Source organism: Aspergillus alliaceus, assembly GCF_009176365.1.
Source record: "Aspergillus alliaceus strain CBS 536.65 unplaced genomic scaffold BDW43scaffold_60, whole genome shotgun sequence".
NCBI lineage: Eukaryota > Fungi > Ascomycota > Eurotiomycetes > Eurotiales > Aspergillaceae > Aspergillus > Aspergillus alliaceus.
In genome coordinates this window covers 47,290-61,702 of record NW_022474743.1, presented here as the reverse complement: position 1 = coordinate 61,702, position 14,413 = coordinate 47,290, and the positions used below count along the sequence as shown (strand labels likewise).

Genomic DNA, 14,413 nt, shown 5'->3' with positions numbered 1-14,413 from the left:
TGATTGGCGGCTCCGGTGTCCCGTAACGGAGTTATCATGCTTTTGCAGTCTAACTTGCCTCTGTCTCTCTCAACCCCATTCCTTCATCCCCCCTCACACCAGTCCTCGTGCGGCTCTCCATCGGAGAATTCATTTTTCTGATCTCTCATTCTAATCCCTTCTACAGCCGCATCTCACCTTCCCAACCCTTTATTCCTTTTCGAGGAAACCCCTCCCCCGCAATCACTCCGTTCGGAGTGTAGATCTCTGACACTATGACACAGGCATCTGCCGGAAAATCACCAGGGGGTGTTCTGCAGATCCCTATCGCCGCTACGCAGAAGAACACTACAGTTAACCCGGCCACCTCTGCACCCAAGAAGGCTCCCAAGCCAGCCGCACCACGACTCAAGCTTCTCGTGCGGAGACTACCCCCAGGGTTAACACAGGCAGAATTTGAAACTGCAGTGGGCCCTGAATGGAAGATCGGAGCTGGCAAGATCGACTGGCTTCAGTACAAGCCGGGCAAGGTTTCCAAAGAGTGAGCGTCCGGCTGTGGTCTACTGACTTCGTGCGTATTGATATCTAACCTACTGAACAGCCCAGCTAAGCCGTCTCGACCCTCGCGTGCCTACGTCCATGTTGTCTCCAGCGATCACATCATTCCATTTTCGAACACGGTCCGCCAGGCATCTTTCATGGACGCTCGAAACACCTTCAACGATCCTATCCTGTTAGGCCCTCCCTCCGTGGAATATGCGCCGTATGCGAAAATTCCCGGAGGCCGTGTACGGAAAGATATCCGCCTGGGAACGATCGACCAGGATCCCGATTTCATTGCTTTCCTAGAAAGTCTGACGCAGCCGATCACCAAACCGCCTACGGTCGAAAACACCACGGACGGGGAGGAGAAAAAGGAAACCGTGACCACTACGCCCTTGGTACAGTACATCAAAGAAAAGAAGGCCAGCAAAGCGAAGGAAAGTTCGAGTAAATCCTCAAAGCACGCCAAAGCGGATAAAGAGACCAAGGCAGAAAAGGTCCAGGCGAAGAAGCTATTGCAACGGCCCGATAGGGAGACGTCGCAGCCCGCGGAGAAGGGCGAAAAGAAATCCAAGGCGGACAAGGCCACTAAGGAAGCCGTGAGAGCAGCGAATAAGCAGGCAGCCAGTGTCGCCAAACATGCCAAAACGTCCACGGCACAGAACTCTCCCAAAGACCCCGGTCAATCGGCACCGACCAAGGAACGCAGGCGGGAACGGGGAAGCGTCGCGGCCGCAGCCAAGATTCTTCAACGAGACTTGGGCCTAGCACCATCAGGTGGTCGTCGCAAGGGAGGCAGGAGCGCTTCAGCGGAGACGGACGCATCCAAGACTGAAACAGGTAGCGCCGAATCGAGCAAGAAGGAAACGCCGCCAAAATCATCCAGAGGGGGCTCTTCGTCACAAAACGTAAAGGGCAAGAGTAATACTGCACAGACCAATGAGCCAACACCCCGATCAGGGACAAACACCCCTCCCACTAGTGCTACGCCTGCAATGGGCAGATCCTCGAAATCGAAAGGGAAACAAGCAACACCTGCACCTTCCACAGCGACGCAGGCCTTCCTCAAGCATGCCAATCCCTCTCAGGGTGTGACAGAACCATTGTTAGAAGCGGCATTCAAACCGTTCGGCAAGGTCGTCAAGGTAGAGATTGACAAGAAGAAGGGCTTTGGATATGTTGATTTCGCGGAACCAGATGGATTACAGAAGGCAATTGCCGCCAGCCCCGTGTCGGTCGCCCAAAGCCAAGTCGTGGTGCTAGAGCGGAAAGCCAACCCGAGTGGAGAGAAGGGCCGTGGCAAGAATCGGAGTGAGCCCCAGCCTGCCGCCAATACTGGCGGTAACAATAGCAACTACAGCAACAGTAGTGGCCGCGGGGGTAAGTCGAGTGAAGGCGGCCCTGGTTCGTCTCGGGGACGCGGTGGGCGATCGAAGAAAGCTGGTGCTAAAGGAGGTGGAGGTGGGGGCAACGCCAGTGCGAATACGCCAGAGGGGAATGCTACAGATGCTAAATGATGTTAATGAACTATTGACGTTGGAGGAACGATAGATACCCCTAGAACGATGGATGATACATGATAGAACTAGACTAGTAATAAAATACGATATTGCAATTTCATTGTCAGTAGGGCGGAAAGATCTAATCAAAAACAGGTGCACACAGCCTAGGGCGGTAGGTAGACCGACCAAGTCTTCGGTTCAGCAGAATTCGGTTTCGTGCTTTCCGTTGTCAAATTTTTCTAAGGCACAAGATAATGTGTCATGCTTTACAAGGCGGATTACGGAGTGGGAAAATAATTTGGACATTATACATTCATTTGAATAAATCTGGGTATCATAATAGCAAACTCCAAAATCCTAGTAAAATCCCCAACATCAAAGGGAAAATAAGGAAATGTAAGCACCTTTCAGACCTCCTCAACACCCACCAAATCCGACCGACCGAAGTCAAGACATCGAGAAAAGGTAAAGATCATCACCACTCCCTGGACCGAAGGCACTGGACCAAGCTCACCGAGGCAAGTCGTTCGCAGAAACCAACAGTCGAGTCGGGAGTAAACACGGCTTCACTTGAGGGCATTGAGGACTTAGCAGTCATCAGCAAGGGTGGAGATTCTGTAGCTCTTTATAAGAGTTCAGAGGTGGGACGTCTACTCTAAAGTGATTCTTTGAACTGTAGGCAAGAAAGTTAGCAGGCATTCTTCGTTTTGCTCATCGTTGTTCTGATGATTCCCAAGGTAGGGGGGAGAGGAACTTACGTAGAGTCGCTTGATTTTCTAAATGAATGGGATTTCCTCCATATTTATATTTGCGCTCCCGCGCTAGTGCGCGCGCTAGCCGGAAGCGAGGTCATGTGCGTTTGCCTGGTTTGCTTTGGTGCTTGGTGAATATTGGCCAATGGGACGTCAGAAGAGTTTTCACTGCCCCACCTGTCCCTGCTTCGCATCTTCGGTTGTGTTCCATTGCGCTCCCTGTTACGGCATCAAATCAGCCTGCCGATGGCTATTGGTCGGGTTGCTGTGAAGGAATGAACGCTCGGTTCTACCCGGCTTTGTTCTCGGCATAATAAATTTTTATGTTATGGTTGTTTATTTTATGTTGTATGCGTGTCCATGGCCTCAGGTTTCTATCGGGCCGAGTCTCGGCATGCCGATACTCGTACACTATTCCGGACTTCCAGTAGTCAAAACGTGTCCATGTTGAGGCAATGTAATGTATCCCTCTACATATTTTTTCTAGTCGGTTCTCTTGAATTTATATGTAAATCTATTTGGATTCGTTGGTTTAATTCTCTCGGCTTATTCTTTCTGTATATGAGGGTGCATGATGGCGCAGGTATCACCATACTACGATGAACCCCCTTCAATCTCATCTTTATGAAGGAAATCATTGTAGGGTACTGGCATATGTACTCTGATGGCTTGCTACGCTTTGGTGTTATGGGTTGTGTGCAGTATACTGATTGTGTCATTTCAACAATCTATCTCAGTTATAGTTGTAGGATATGCCTTTGGTGTAAATATATATCTCTAACGAGGCACTTCACCTGTATCGCTCCCAAACGACACAACCTCACATATGAACAAGATAATTCCCTCTCAATGCCGAAATCCAATATTCCACAGCCAAAGAATACACCAAGATACAAAAAATATACAAAAAAGATAGACATTATACCCACAATGTAATGGTTTTAACTGTTGTATCTGTTCGGATTCAACTGCAGAGCACCGCCCTTATCGCTTATCGGTGATTTTATCAGCCGCCGATAAAAAAACAACTCCCGTCAAGGGTTGAACCCCGACATAGGAAGCAATACACTCGTATGAAGTAGGCGTGCTAACAGGTCAAGAGCCCTGTCCTGAACGCAGTTCTATAGTCATAAACTACAGTGCAGCCCAAAGAATGATGTAGTCGGGGTATAGGTATAACGGTAGAGCTTTCTTTTGTTAATTAGATCCCTATATAAATACTTTTACCGTCATAGCTAGCACATACGACCATAGGGTGTGGAAAACAGGGCTTCCCGTCCGCTCAGCCGTACTTAAGCCACACGCCGGCCGGTTAGTAGTTGGGTGGGTGACCACCAGCGAATCCCGGCTGTTGTATGTTTTTTTTTTTCTTTTTTGTCCCTCCTACTTCGGACGTAGGTTGGTAGGAGGACGGCGCAGAAAATAATAAATTCGAATGAGAAAACAGCAACGGTTAGAAAGCAGAGATGGAGGGTTCGGAACGCGCGAGAGTCAATGGTTGCTTTGTTGGTGCTACTGTTAGTCGGCAGTCGTCCCTGCATCAGGATGACACCTACGGCGTAGCAGCCGAGCGCTACGAAGGCGATCACCCGGTACCATGCAGAGGCCAGAGGCTAACGCGCGTCGGCGATATAACCAGTGGCCATATGGATGAAACAGCGGGCCAGCTTGAACGCCGAGGAAGAAAGCCAGAAACACTAAGATGGCGGTGATCCAGCCTATTTCGCGAATGCTGTGAACTGCGAGCTGGTTTGTCCTGATGTAGTCCTGAACAGAGCCGGCTGGATAAAGTCAGCTACAAGATACCATCGCGGAGAATTAGATAACGTTACCTCACCAGCAGTCTGAAATCCAAATGATGAAAACATTAATAGGATGATCCTAGAAAATATGTCCACCCCTGACGGCTACGTTTAAGGGAAGCCAAGTTGATTCTATTTGTTGAATTATAGGGTGAAGAACTATACGCATCAGATTGTAATTCGTTCCCCTGAGTCTATTCCGGTGCTCTATGTTGAACGTTCCGATGTATATTACCCGAGATCTTGATGTCGGAAACTCGTCAATGAGCGCTAACGGTCAGCATTTTCAGGAAGAGCCGGTCAACAATATAGGCGGCGGCGAGTGGATCCTTCGGCAATCTTGTCAGCAGAAGGGCGTGTTGAGATTCTTTGTAACGGGTCCCGAACTAGATTCGCACAACTTCTGGATGAGAAAGCCCAAGAATTCTAGAGTTGAATAAGATCATAGGTTTGTTCGATGTCAAGACTATGGCTTTCTTCGCCCCATGTACCTGACAGCCCCAAAACACCCTCAAGTAATTAAAGAGGTGCTTCTGTAAGATTGATTGTTGATTACGACAGCAGATAGAGTGCCAAACGAGTGCCAATTTCCAACTCCGCTGCCGAAGCCGTGAAGTAAACTCCAGCTGGCTACCTGCTGGTAGAGGCCCAGATTTCCTCCAATACTAACAAGTCTTTTCCAATATTGCAGAAACACAACAGGCTATATATGCTACTGCTTTGGGTGCATATGAAGGCCTGCTTCCCGTGGACCTCATATTTAATCCAGCAATGAATAGCGGGAAGACCAGTGTTGGAGCTAAGGTGGCAACTACAGACACACGCCGCAAAAAGTCCATTAATATGATGTAGCAGGCTGCGCACTTCTTGCTTAACTCACGCACAGAGAAAGAGTTGAGGCACTGCGAGATTCGCGTGTGTTAAACAGCAAAAGGAGCGCAGAAGTGCGGTATATCTCTAAGAGCAGATTGGAGGCATGGCCCATGAGCTGTTAGCTTTCAGGCTTATGAGACTTTGTTCAATCTGATCCGCTTCCAGAGAAAACGACCCCTGATCCAAAGTCGCGAAGGTACTGTTACTGGCTTGTACCTTCAGTTGGCAAATACAAGATACGAGCTAAATAACGGCAAGGGCCTCTCGGTTGTACCACAACTGAATGTAGAATTACTGACACCAGCTGTTGTTTCTCTTACTTGTAAAATAATATATCAAGTGCGGGTGCCGTAGACCTAGCAAGGGCAGCAAGGACATCATGGTGGATCAGGAAACGGGCCATGAAACAGTGAAAAACCATCTCTCGCGGGTTGATTCGGTGGCGTGCCCCGTTCACAATGGCAATGGCCCCCCGTAAGTGATGATACCACTCGTTTGTACCGCCCGGGATGACATTGGTACAAGTTAACATTATGGCGCAGGCTGCTGCCTTCTCGATATCTAAGTGGCTTCTTTGCAGGTATTAAGAGAATTGCCCGATGGCCGCGCCATACTCTGCTACTCTTGGCTATTGAAATAAACAAACCATTGCATTATTTTTGACATTGATGATATTTAGGCTTTGTGGAAGAAGACCAATCATATCAATATAATCCAGGTAGGCACCAATCAGTACACTTCTATTCTTTTTATAGATCTAGCTGTGCTTTACACTATCGTAGTACAAACCTCTCAGCAGACGTGATCCATAGCTTATCTATCATAACTGGCTACAGTTTCATGATAGTAATAGAGTATTAGAATATCTACTTGAGGCTATCTACTAAGTAATGGATGCTATATTAAGGTGCCCCTGCATACAAGGGTTTACAGGTATCTATATAGCTACGGTCACTTATGCTCGCGCGACTGGGCTGAGTTAGGGTGAGTGCGCTTTTAAGAAGAGTGAGCAATCAGTGGCTTCGACTATAACAGAGCTTTTTGTTCTTGTTTGGACGTTGGAAGAAGGAATCTCATGAGGGCGGATGTGGTTCAATCCGGTCTGAAAGATTACCATTATTTGATGGCGAGATCCTCAGTCGATCTTGGGTCCAACCCTTGAATACCCTAAGTGATGATAGTTAATGAAGGTAATGAATCTATATCTAACTATACCTCAATAACGAGCTCTACATCGCTGCAATGGCTGCGAAGTAGTTAAATATACCATATAAAGAATTATCCTAGGAGATAATTATCTCACCATTTGATATTTTAGATAACCCATACAATGGTTGTAGGGCTTGAAGAGCTTCAAAATTCCAGTGGTTGCGGAGGAGTTATTCGTTCAGTTGTACATGGTTCATTGCTCGGTCGTGGGTTATGTTAAACCAATTTTCTTGCTCTGTCCACCAATGCCTACAGACGTACTATCGGACCATTAATCTTAGTAATTACAGTGATTCAAAAATAAGTTGAGACATCATGTCGTAGACGAGAAGAAAATATATCTTAACTTTCTAAGATTTTGCTTACACTCTTCAAATACAAAAAGAATTATCGTCTATGTCACATTGGCAGTGCAAGTGCGTAATTATGGTTCCCTAAGATATAAGAGTAGCTGTATAACCATCCCATTTCTCACACTTCTGTTTCCCTTCACTCTTGTCTCCCTCCCCTCCCACCCCCAGCCTTTTGTTATAAAGACCAGCTCAATTGATTGGCATGTCAAGATGGCTCATCACTGCATTACTCGCGCAGTCCACATATTGAATCACGAAAGGTCATTCAGGGAAGCCGTGAAGTCTATCGATCAGGCTGTCGGAAGGGCCCTCCCGTCCAACAAACGGTACGATTGTGTCCGCGTATTGACACTGAAATATGACAATGATGATATAGGACTGGCCGATATTGAGGCAGAACTCTTGCGACTTTTTCAGAATCGGTTTCACAATGCGACGGACTCGGTGGTCGTTCCTTCGTCGTCAGTCCGTGATGCAACCCTTGCTATTCGCGGAAAACTTCAAAGCCTCATCTTGCAATACGACACCCCGACTACCCTTTTCATCATTGTGTATAAAGGTTATTCCGATGCGAATCTTAAGCAGCCATCTCTCCTTTACATATCATGTAGGTCCTGGCTATTTTCCTCCTGGAAAATTGAACAACAGGTTTACGAAATACGTAGGGGCGCGGCGTATCCAGGCGCAACTTCTATTCCGTGGGCCTTCGTGGAGGCAGATTTGGCCGCAAGGGTTCATGCTGATGTGTTTGTTATGCTGGATTCATGTTTCTCCCCTGGCGCGGCAATGGGACCTACAGCTTATGAGTATCTGGCAGCTTCCGCATTTGAATCTCCAGCGGCGGCCAGTATCGACGTCTCCTTGACTCGTCGGTTTGTTGATTTGCTAAATGCATTAGAGACGGAGGAAATCACGGTCGCTCAGGTGCATGCCAAGCTGGTTCAGAAAGCCAACCATGCCGAGAGCCGCCTCCTGTACACTCCTGTCCATGTCGTCTCAGAGAAGAAGCCATCAGTTACTCTCCACCCCCTCCAGAATCTCTCAAGAGAAGTGGCCAGTCTTCAGAAGACCGGTGGATTGGCTGATGGGAAGGTTCTTGTCTCTGTGTTAGTGGAGGGAAAGACAAGCGTTCCTAACGTCGAGCAATGGACAAAGTGGCTGGCAACATCTATCCCCGAAGACGTCGCCGATATCAAAATCGAAGCCGTGTTTGAGTCGGGCTCGTCGTTATGTCTGCTCACCCTGCCAATCGCCGTATGGGATATGATAAAATACCATGAGTCGTACAACTTTATCGCTTTTGTCGAGTCGAACAATACCCTTCTACGCCGCTCACCTGCCCCCCCTGGTACTGGTGCCCTCGAAAGTCGTGCCAGAAACGTTAGAGTCCCTCATAGAGAGAAGCAGTGAACATCTCTCGCATCATATTCCTTTCTTTAGCTTTTCCCTCCCGATAGCCCTTGTTTGTAATGTTAAGCCGCTTTTTTAATATCTATTTTGCGGAACGGACTAAGCCACTCGATCCCAAATAATATGTTGCACTCAGGTCTATCATGCACCAATGATAATGTCCAATCTTGTTCCAGTAAAGGAACACTCAAGTACTATAGCAATATCGTAAATGCCGCCCATCTACTCGTCTAGGCATCGTGAACCAACGCATGCGGCCCAGATAATCACCAAGTAATTGCCCCAAGAAAAATAAAGAGAGCATGTCCTCGTCCAGAAATGTTTTCCAATAACCATACGCCCAGATAGAAAGAGACACAAGTGAGATCGCAGCCGCCGGGCTTTAGACACTAATACAAAATAGGTGTCTGTGTGATAACGCCTATGGATTAGCAGTAGGGAGCGTGGGAAACGCCGCTGGCCAGAAATGTAGACTATATACACCCTTCTTTCACTCTACTTCTGCGCCTTTAACGCAGCTCTGTCATTATTTTACTTCTCCAAAGCAACTATTACATAGTGGCTATTTCTTTCTGCAATCAGTATGAAGAGTATGGAACTTATGATGCCCGACCATAATCTACTCCAGCGTGGCCAGAAAATGGTCACCGTCGAGCGGCTACCTAGCCCATCTTACGTGGCTTTCTGGACTCAAAGAAGGAAGCGTCTCACTGAAATCCGAGCCTCACATTTATAAGATAATATAGGCTGTCTCCCTGGGTTCTCCGGAAGCCAGTACTTGCCACTCCTGCTCTCGTGTAGCAGGAAAGCGTAAATTATGTGATAATATGACCTGCTACATCGGCAACGGCCTTCGCCGGATCGAGTTGACCGAGGAATTTCTCAAGTCCACCCTATCCGTTGTTTCTGATGTATATTAATTATTATCATGAGATTCTTTGGTGATTCCTTTCGCCTATATAGAACCTAAATAGTCATTTTAATGAACCCGAAAATGGTCAGATAGATGAATCTGTCTGCCCTCGACGATTTACTGTATAAGATGCCTCTGCAACAACAACCTGATCCAGATCACTAATATCGTTCTTATTTTTTGGTATAGAAGGTATAGAGATCCTATTCTTGCTTTTATTGATCTGATTGATATCATTTGGAGCTGCAGATTAGCCTCTGGCAAGTTTCTCGTCTTACTTTTTGACGTTTCTTTAGGTCACTTTCTGTGACATATCTCCTTATTCAAAGCTTGAATATCTTTTTATTCTTCTATTGAGAGCCTTTTTTTCTTTCTTTTTCTGTTCCGGGTGAAGCCTTTATCTTGTTTTGTAGCCTTAGCAAGCTGTATAGCTTTTATCTTCTTTGATCTGAAGATCCTGAGCATGTTGAATCTTTTAGGTAAGTAAAGTTTATATTATGTCAACATGAATCAGTATTTCATATACGCCAGTAATGCAGCGGTCATTTAACGAATGTTTTTAGGATTTGGATTCCTGATCTATCTGCGTATTCTAGCTGTATAAATCCTTCAATCTCATCAATGTCCCCCGATAATGCGCGACCTCACATGGCGTCTCCCAGCATTAAACCTTATGCTCCACTAACTACAACCTATTCGATTGAAAAATAATATTCTTAGACCGTCTGGTGCTATAGTTATATTTACCAAAAAATTTATGTAAAACAGAGTGGCGATATGATACTGTCGAGTAGTCTCAACACCACAAAAGTACTAGATTTGCTTTCTGTATTGCATACTTTAGATATTATCGAGCTGATTTCTGTACATACGACCACAGGGTGTGGAGAACAGGGCTTCCCGTCCGCTCAGCCGTACTTAAGCCACACGCCGGCCGGTTAGTAGTTGGGTGGGTGACCACCAGCGAATCCCGGCTGTTGTATGTTTTTTGCCTTTTACTTCCTTGAAGTCCCCAATATTTTTTCTTGCGAAGGACCGCCAGTCACCTTATGTTGAAGCACGCATGTCAAAACATCTGCGTGTCACGAGCGGTCATGGCGTGTCTACACGCGGGCACAACTAAGGCTTGGGGCAATATGGTGATATCAACCGGGTCAAAAATTTCCCATAGGATCTCTGAAAACAGCTGTGTATCTAGACTTCTTCCTGCGAAGCCCCATACTTGTGAATACACCCGAAACTGATCTTTCCATAAATAGAAACTGTATTTAGATTGTTTGAAGGTTATATTTCAATATCTTCTCCAGATACCTGTTGCGCGTGGGAGACGAATCCATGCTAGACAAACAATACTGGTATGCCAAAAATTAGAATAAACTTTTCAAAAGCCATTTACGAAAGCCTTGAGATACCATGGTAAAAACAAAACAACTAGGGTCATCAAAGCTAAGTATAACTACCCAGTATGGAAAAGAAAGATAAGCTCTGTTCGTGCGACTTTTAGTCTGCTTGACCCTCGTGGTCTTCTTGATATTGCCTGTATCCCGTTGTTGCTTCGATTAGGTGGATGTTGTTCGTTTACCCGGTCGAGTTGGGGGGTTGGCATAGCGTTTTTAATATCTAGAGCCTCTGAAATCCAGTAAACATTTTTTTGTATTCCGACACTTGCCCCTTTCTTCTAAGCGGACTGATGATTTACACAACAGATGAAGAAAGATATAATTAAAAATTTGACTAAGTCGCACCAAGACCTATCCTACCTTAGGTGAAGAGACAGACTTTTGGTGTACATAAAGCCATAATTGTATAACTGTTAGTAGACTATGGATCTAGGGGATACACTTGCTTTCGGAAACTACAGCCTTGGACTGGCGGGCTGTAGTTCAGACATGCTGATAACCACCTTGAGAGACCCATACTTGGAGGGCGCCTGGAATGTTTCATAGGCCTTGTGTATCTGATCGAACGGGAAATCTGTTGCACACGTCAGCCGAGAGCCACTAGGATAAGTCTGACAGCCAACTTACTGTGCGAAACCAAAAAGTGAGGGCTAATTTTGCCCGCCTCAACAATCTTCAGTAGATCCGGGGTCGTGCACGCGTCAACCAGCCGTGTTCTAATACCTGTTCCATAGTCAGCAAGATATTCCAACAAGGCCAGATAAAGCCAAACATACAGATATTGCGATGCCACAGTTCCTCCAAATGTAGAGGACAGGGTTCCCCAAAAACCCCCAAACTGGCTATCGTCCCGCCGGGACCTACTAACGCCTGCGCGAGCTCAAACGAATCATTCGTCCCCACTGCTTCGATTACCACGTCGAATCCCTGGTTGTTTGTCACTGCAAGCCCAGAGGCGATAGCATCCGCCGGACCCCCAAGCACACTAATCGCGTGATCTGCGCCCATTTCCCTCGCAGTGTCCAGCCTGGGCTTTCCCCGGCCAACAACGGCGATCGTTGACGGCCCGAAAAGATTCTGCGCCATCTGAAGGGCCATCAGCCCGATCGGCCCCGTGCCGATGATAGCAACACTTGACCCGGGTTGGATCTGGCCATTTAGAATGCCACATTCATACGCAGTGGGAAGAACATCGGATAAGGTCACGGCCACTTTAGGGTCAAGACCAGCCGGGAGCGCATGCAGGGAGAACGTTGCGTGGGGGATCCGCACGTACTCTGCCTGCGTGCCATCGATGGTGTTACCCAGGATCCACCCACCAGTGGTACATTGGGAGGGCATGTTTTTGCGGCAGAAATTGCAGGAGCCACAGGACGTGATGCAGGAGATCAGGACGGGTTGGCCGACCGAAAAGCGTGTGACGCCGCTGCCCACCGATTCAACTATTCCAACGCCTTCGTGGCCGAGGATACGTCCGGGGGTGCATGTCGGGACGTGGCCTTGTAGGATATGCAGGTCTGTTCCGCAGATGGTGGTGTGTTGGACTTTGACGACGGCGTCTGTGGGCTCGAGGATGGATGGCTTTGGACGCTCCTCGACCGAAATGGTGTCCTTTCCTGTGTAGATGACCGCCTTCATGTTTGCAAAAAAGTACTTGATTTCGCCTGGGGATAAATGTTCAAGGCAGGCATCAAATACAAATGTACGAAGCTAGGCCCCCTATGAAAGCTTAACCCCCTTTCTAATAGGGAAGAATTTCAGTATAATCTTCTTTTCCTCGTCGGAAAATGCCACCTGTTATAAGCAGGGCCACCACAGCTGAACAAATAAATCCTTCGGCGAGCTACCCATATCGGCCTAGCTGTACCCATGACCTACTGCCACCGCCACCATTGGGTAGTATTACTCTAGCTGCGAACCCATGCTGCAGAGCGATCTAGACCATAGGCATCTAGATTACCAGATAGTTGGTGCAAAAGGGTAGAGATAGCCGATCGATGAGTGGCTGCCCGATATTAAGAAAGCCCCGGTGAAACCGCCATGCAGGTTAAGGTTACGCTACGGCCGTAAATTGATGCAGCTACTAATATAATCAACACTAGGGCAAACTCCTCACCGTCGCAGCCAGTAATAAGCATCGCCTATGCGAAGCCCTCTACCTAAGGCACTTAGGCGCTCACCTGACCTCAGTGCAGAGTGCTTTCCCGTATTCCCTGTCAACTCCGAATTATTGATCTAAGTGACATTTAGGAAAAATTCCCTTTGAAGGCAAAGTCCACCCCACAATTAATGCGTTCACCTTCTTGTTGTAATTGGCCAAACGCATTCAGAGACGGGAGGAACGGAGCTTTTTAGCCGCATCTGATTCGCCCCCATGTTACTCCTTAACAGACATCTCCACCGGAGCTGCGACAGAACAAGCCTTGGCGTTGAGATATTGGAGACCCTGATACGCATTATGGTTGCTATGTACAGTACATAGAGGCTATTATTGCGGGAACTTGGCTGATTGGACCGCTATAATGCCCGCATACGGAGCAAGCTTTTTTTGTAGCCTAGTCAAGACGCTTGGCGACGAAGAAACTATATTCCTATCAAGATGGAATGGATATATGTTGGGTTATGGTGCATAAAGCCATTACACATAGCAAAAAAGCAAAGGGAAGTTTATACCTGAAATGTTCCCCGCAATCAGATCCCCTAATATATCTAGAATCGCAGGATACCTAAAGCTCTAGCAATCGACCCCTGGTCCACGCAGAATAGAATTTCCCTTAAGATGATGAGCTGGTACCATATCTACGGAGTTGTTTTGCAATCATTGAACCGGTAATGTTATGTGAATTCTCGCGAGCGATCCTGTACCACGATAGGTCGCTCGTTTCATAGTAACAAGGTCCTCCCATACTTTGCACACCTTGTAGAACAACGTGCAAACCTTCCTCCTCGCCGCTAGACACGCAGGCACTGGTCTCGCATACCCGACATACGATTCGTGACAAGTAACGTGAACCACGTAAGAAGGGGAGGAGGTTAATGTGCGGGCAGAGGTAGAGGTATGTCCGCTCGCTAGAAGGTCCCACCTCCAATGGGTTTGGTTGATGGCTGCTCATACGCACGTGATATCTTGTCTGAGCTACTAGCCGCTTGCTCTCACTGAAACTGACCGTTATCATAAGGTCAACGGATACTTCCCGGGTAGGTGATATTGAACATCGGCGTATAAGAAGTGGCACTCCGTATGTGGTCAACAGCTGGAAAGCCTCACGGATGCGCTGGGAGAGTGTATCGGTTAGACCTGCATGCAACCTTCGTTCTAACCAGGTTCGGTCGAAAAAAGTCAACGAGAGACAAGGACACAGGTCTATGACTCTCAACCAGTATATCCATTCTCGGGATAGAGGCGGGAGGCATTTGATGTTTGACCGTAACATTGCGCGTGGCTGTATTTTTAAGCATGCCGAACAGTAAAGCCAGCAGTCATCTTGAAGCAGAAGAAGAAGCAGAAACAGAGTTCTAAGAGAAATTGGTGGGGTCTAAATACTCCATAGACACCTGAATGTTTACAGGCCACCAGACTTAGCCGCCAGGCTAGCCTCTCATCTTGAAGGGTGGAGCTAAAGAGTCTGTACAAAGGCTTGCAGCTGAGTGCGAGACAGGCCTGGGACGGTAGCGGC

The 14,413-nt window shown here is 47.3% G+C and overlaps 4 protein-coding genes across 4 annotated transcripts; 2 read left to right on the top strand and 2 right to left on the bottom strand.

The window, feature by feature from the left end:
* The first annotated feature begins 12 nt into the window (after positions 1–12).
* On the top strand, positions 13–2,159 carry BDW43DRAFT_207851 (putative nonsense-mediated mRNA decay protein Upf3). The gene is made up of 2 exons (XM_032039221.1): positions 13–520; positions 581–2,159. The coding sequence occupies exons 1-2, from the start codon at positions 255–257 to the stop codon at positions 2,037–2,039; spliced, it is 1,725 nt and encodes a 574-aa protein (XP_031895616.1). The 5' UTR covers positions 13–254; the 3' UTR covers positions 2,040–2,159.
* Positions 2,160–5,225: 3,066 nt separating this feature from the next.
* On the bottom strand, positions 5,226–5,504 carry BDW43DRAFT_289960 (uncharacterized protein). Its single transcript, XM_032043466.1, has one exon. The coding sequence runs from the start codon at positions 5,415–5,417 to the stop codon at positions 5,244–5,246; it is 174 nt and encodes a 57-aa protein (XP_031895615.1). The 5' UTR covers positions 5,418–5,504; the 3' UTR covers positions 5,226–5,243.
* Positions 5,505–7,223: 1,719 nt separating this feature from the next.
* Positions 7,224–8,423, top strand: BDW43DRAFT_315547 (uncharacterized protein; the record flags this gene model as incomplete). Its single annotated transcript, XM_032048099.1, has 1 exon — positions 7,224–8,423. The coding sequence occupies one exon, from the start codon at positions 7,224–7,226 to the stop codon at positions 8,421–8,423; it is 1,200 nt and encodes a 399-aa protein (XP_031895614.1).
* A 2,184-nt stretch (positions 8,424–10,607) lies between these two features.
* Positions 10,608–12,477, bottom strand: BDW43DRAFT_289956 (putative zinc-containing alcohol dehydrogenase). Its single transcript, XM_032043465.1, has 3 exons — positions 11,513–12,477; positions 11,364–11,459; positions 10,608–11,310 (listed from the first exon to the last, which is right to left on the bottom strand). Exons 1-3 carry the CDS (start codon positions 12,372–12,374, stop codon positions 11,192–11,194), a joined length of 1,077 nt encoding a protein of 358 aa, XP_031895613.1. The 5' UTR covers positions 12,375–12,477; the 3' UTR covers positions 10,608–11,191.
* Between the last annotated feature and the right edge of the window lie 1,936 nt (positions 12,478–14,413).

Coding starts and splice junctions, on each gene's coding strand:
- BDW43DRAFT_289956 (XM_032043465.1), bottom strand. CDS start 12,374: ATGAAGGCGGTCATCTACACAGGAAAGGACACCATTTCGGTCGAGGAG. Junction 11,460..11,512: donor ACTGTGGCATCGCAATATCT/GTATGTTTGGCT, acceptor ACTATGGAACAG/GTATTAGAACACGGCTGGTT. Junction 11,311..11,363: donor TCACTTTTTGGTTTCGCACA/GTAAGTTGGCTG, acceptor CGTGTGCAACAG/ATTTCCCGTTCGATCAGATA.
- BDW43DRAFT_289960 (XM_032043466.1), bottom strand. CDS start 5,417: ATGGACTTTTTGCGGCGTGTGTCTGTAGTTGCCACCTTAGCTCCAACA.
- BDW43DRAFT_207851 (XM_032039221.1), top strand. CDS start 255: ATGACACAGGCATCTGCCGGAAAATCACCAGGGGGTGTTCTGCAGATC. Junction 521..580: donor CCGGGCAAGGTTTCCAAAGA/GTGAGCGTCCGG, acceptor CCTACTGAACAG/CCCAGCTAAGCCGTCTCGAC.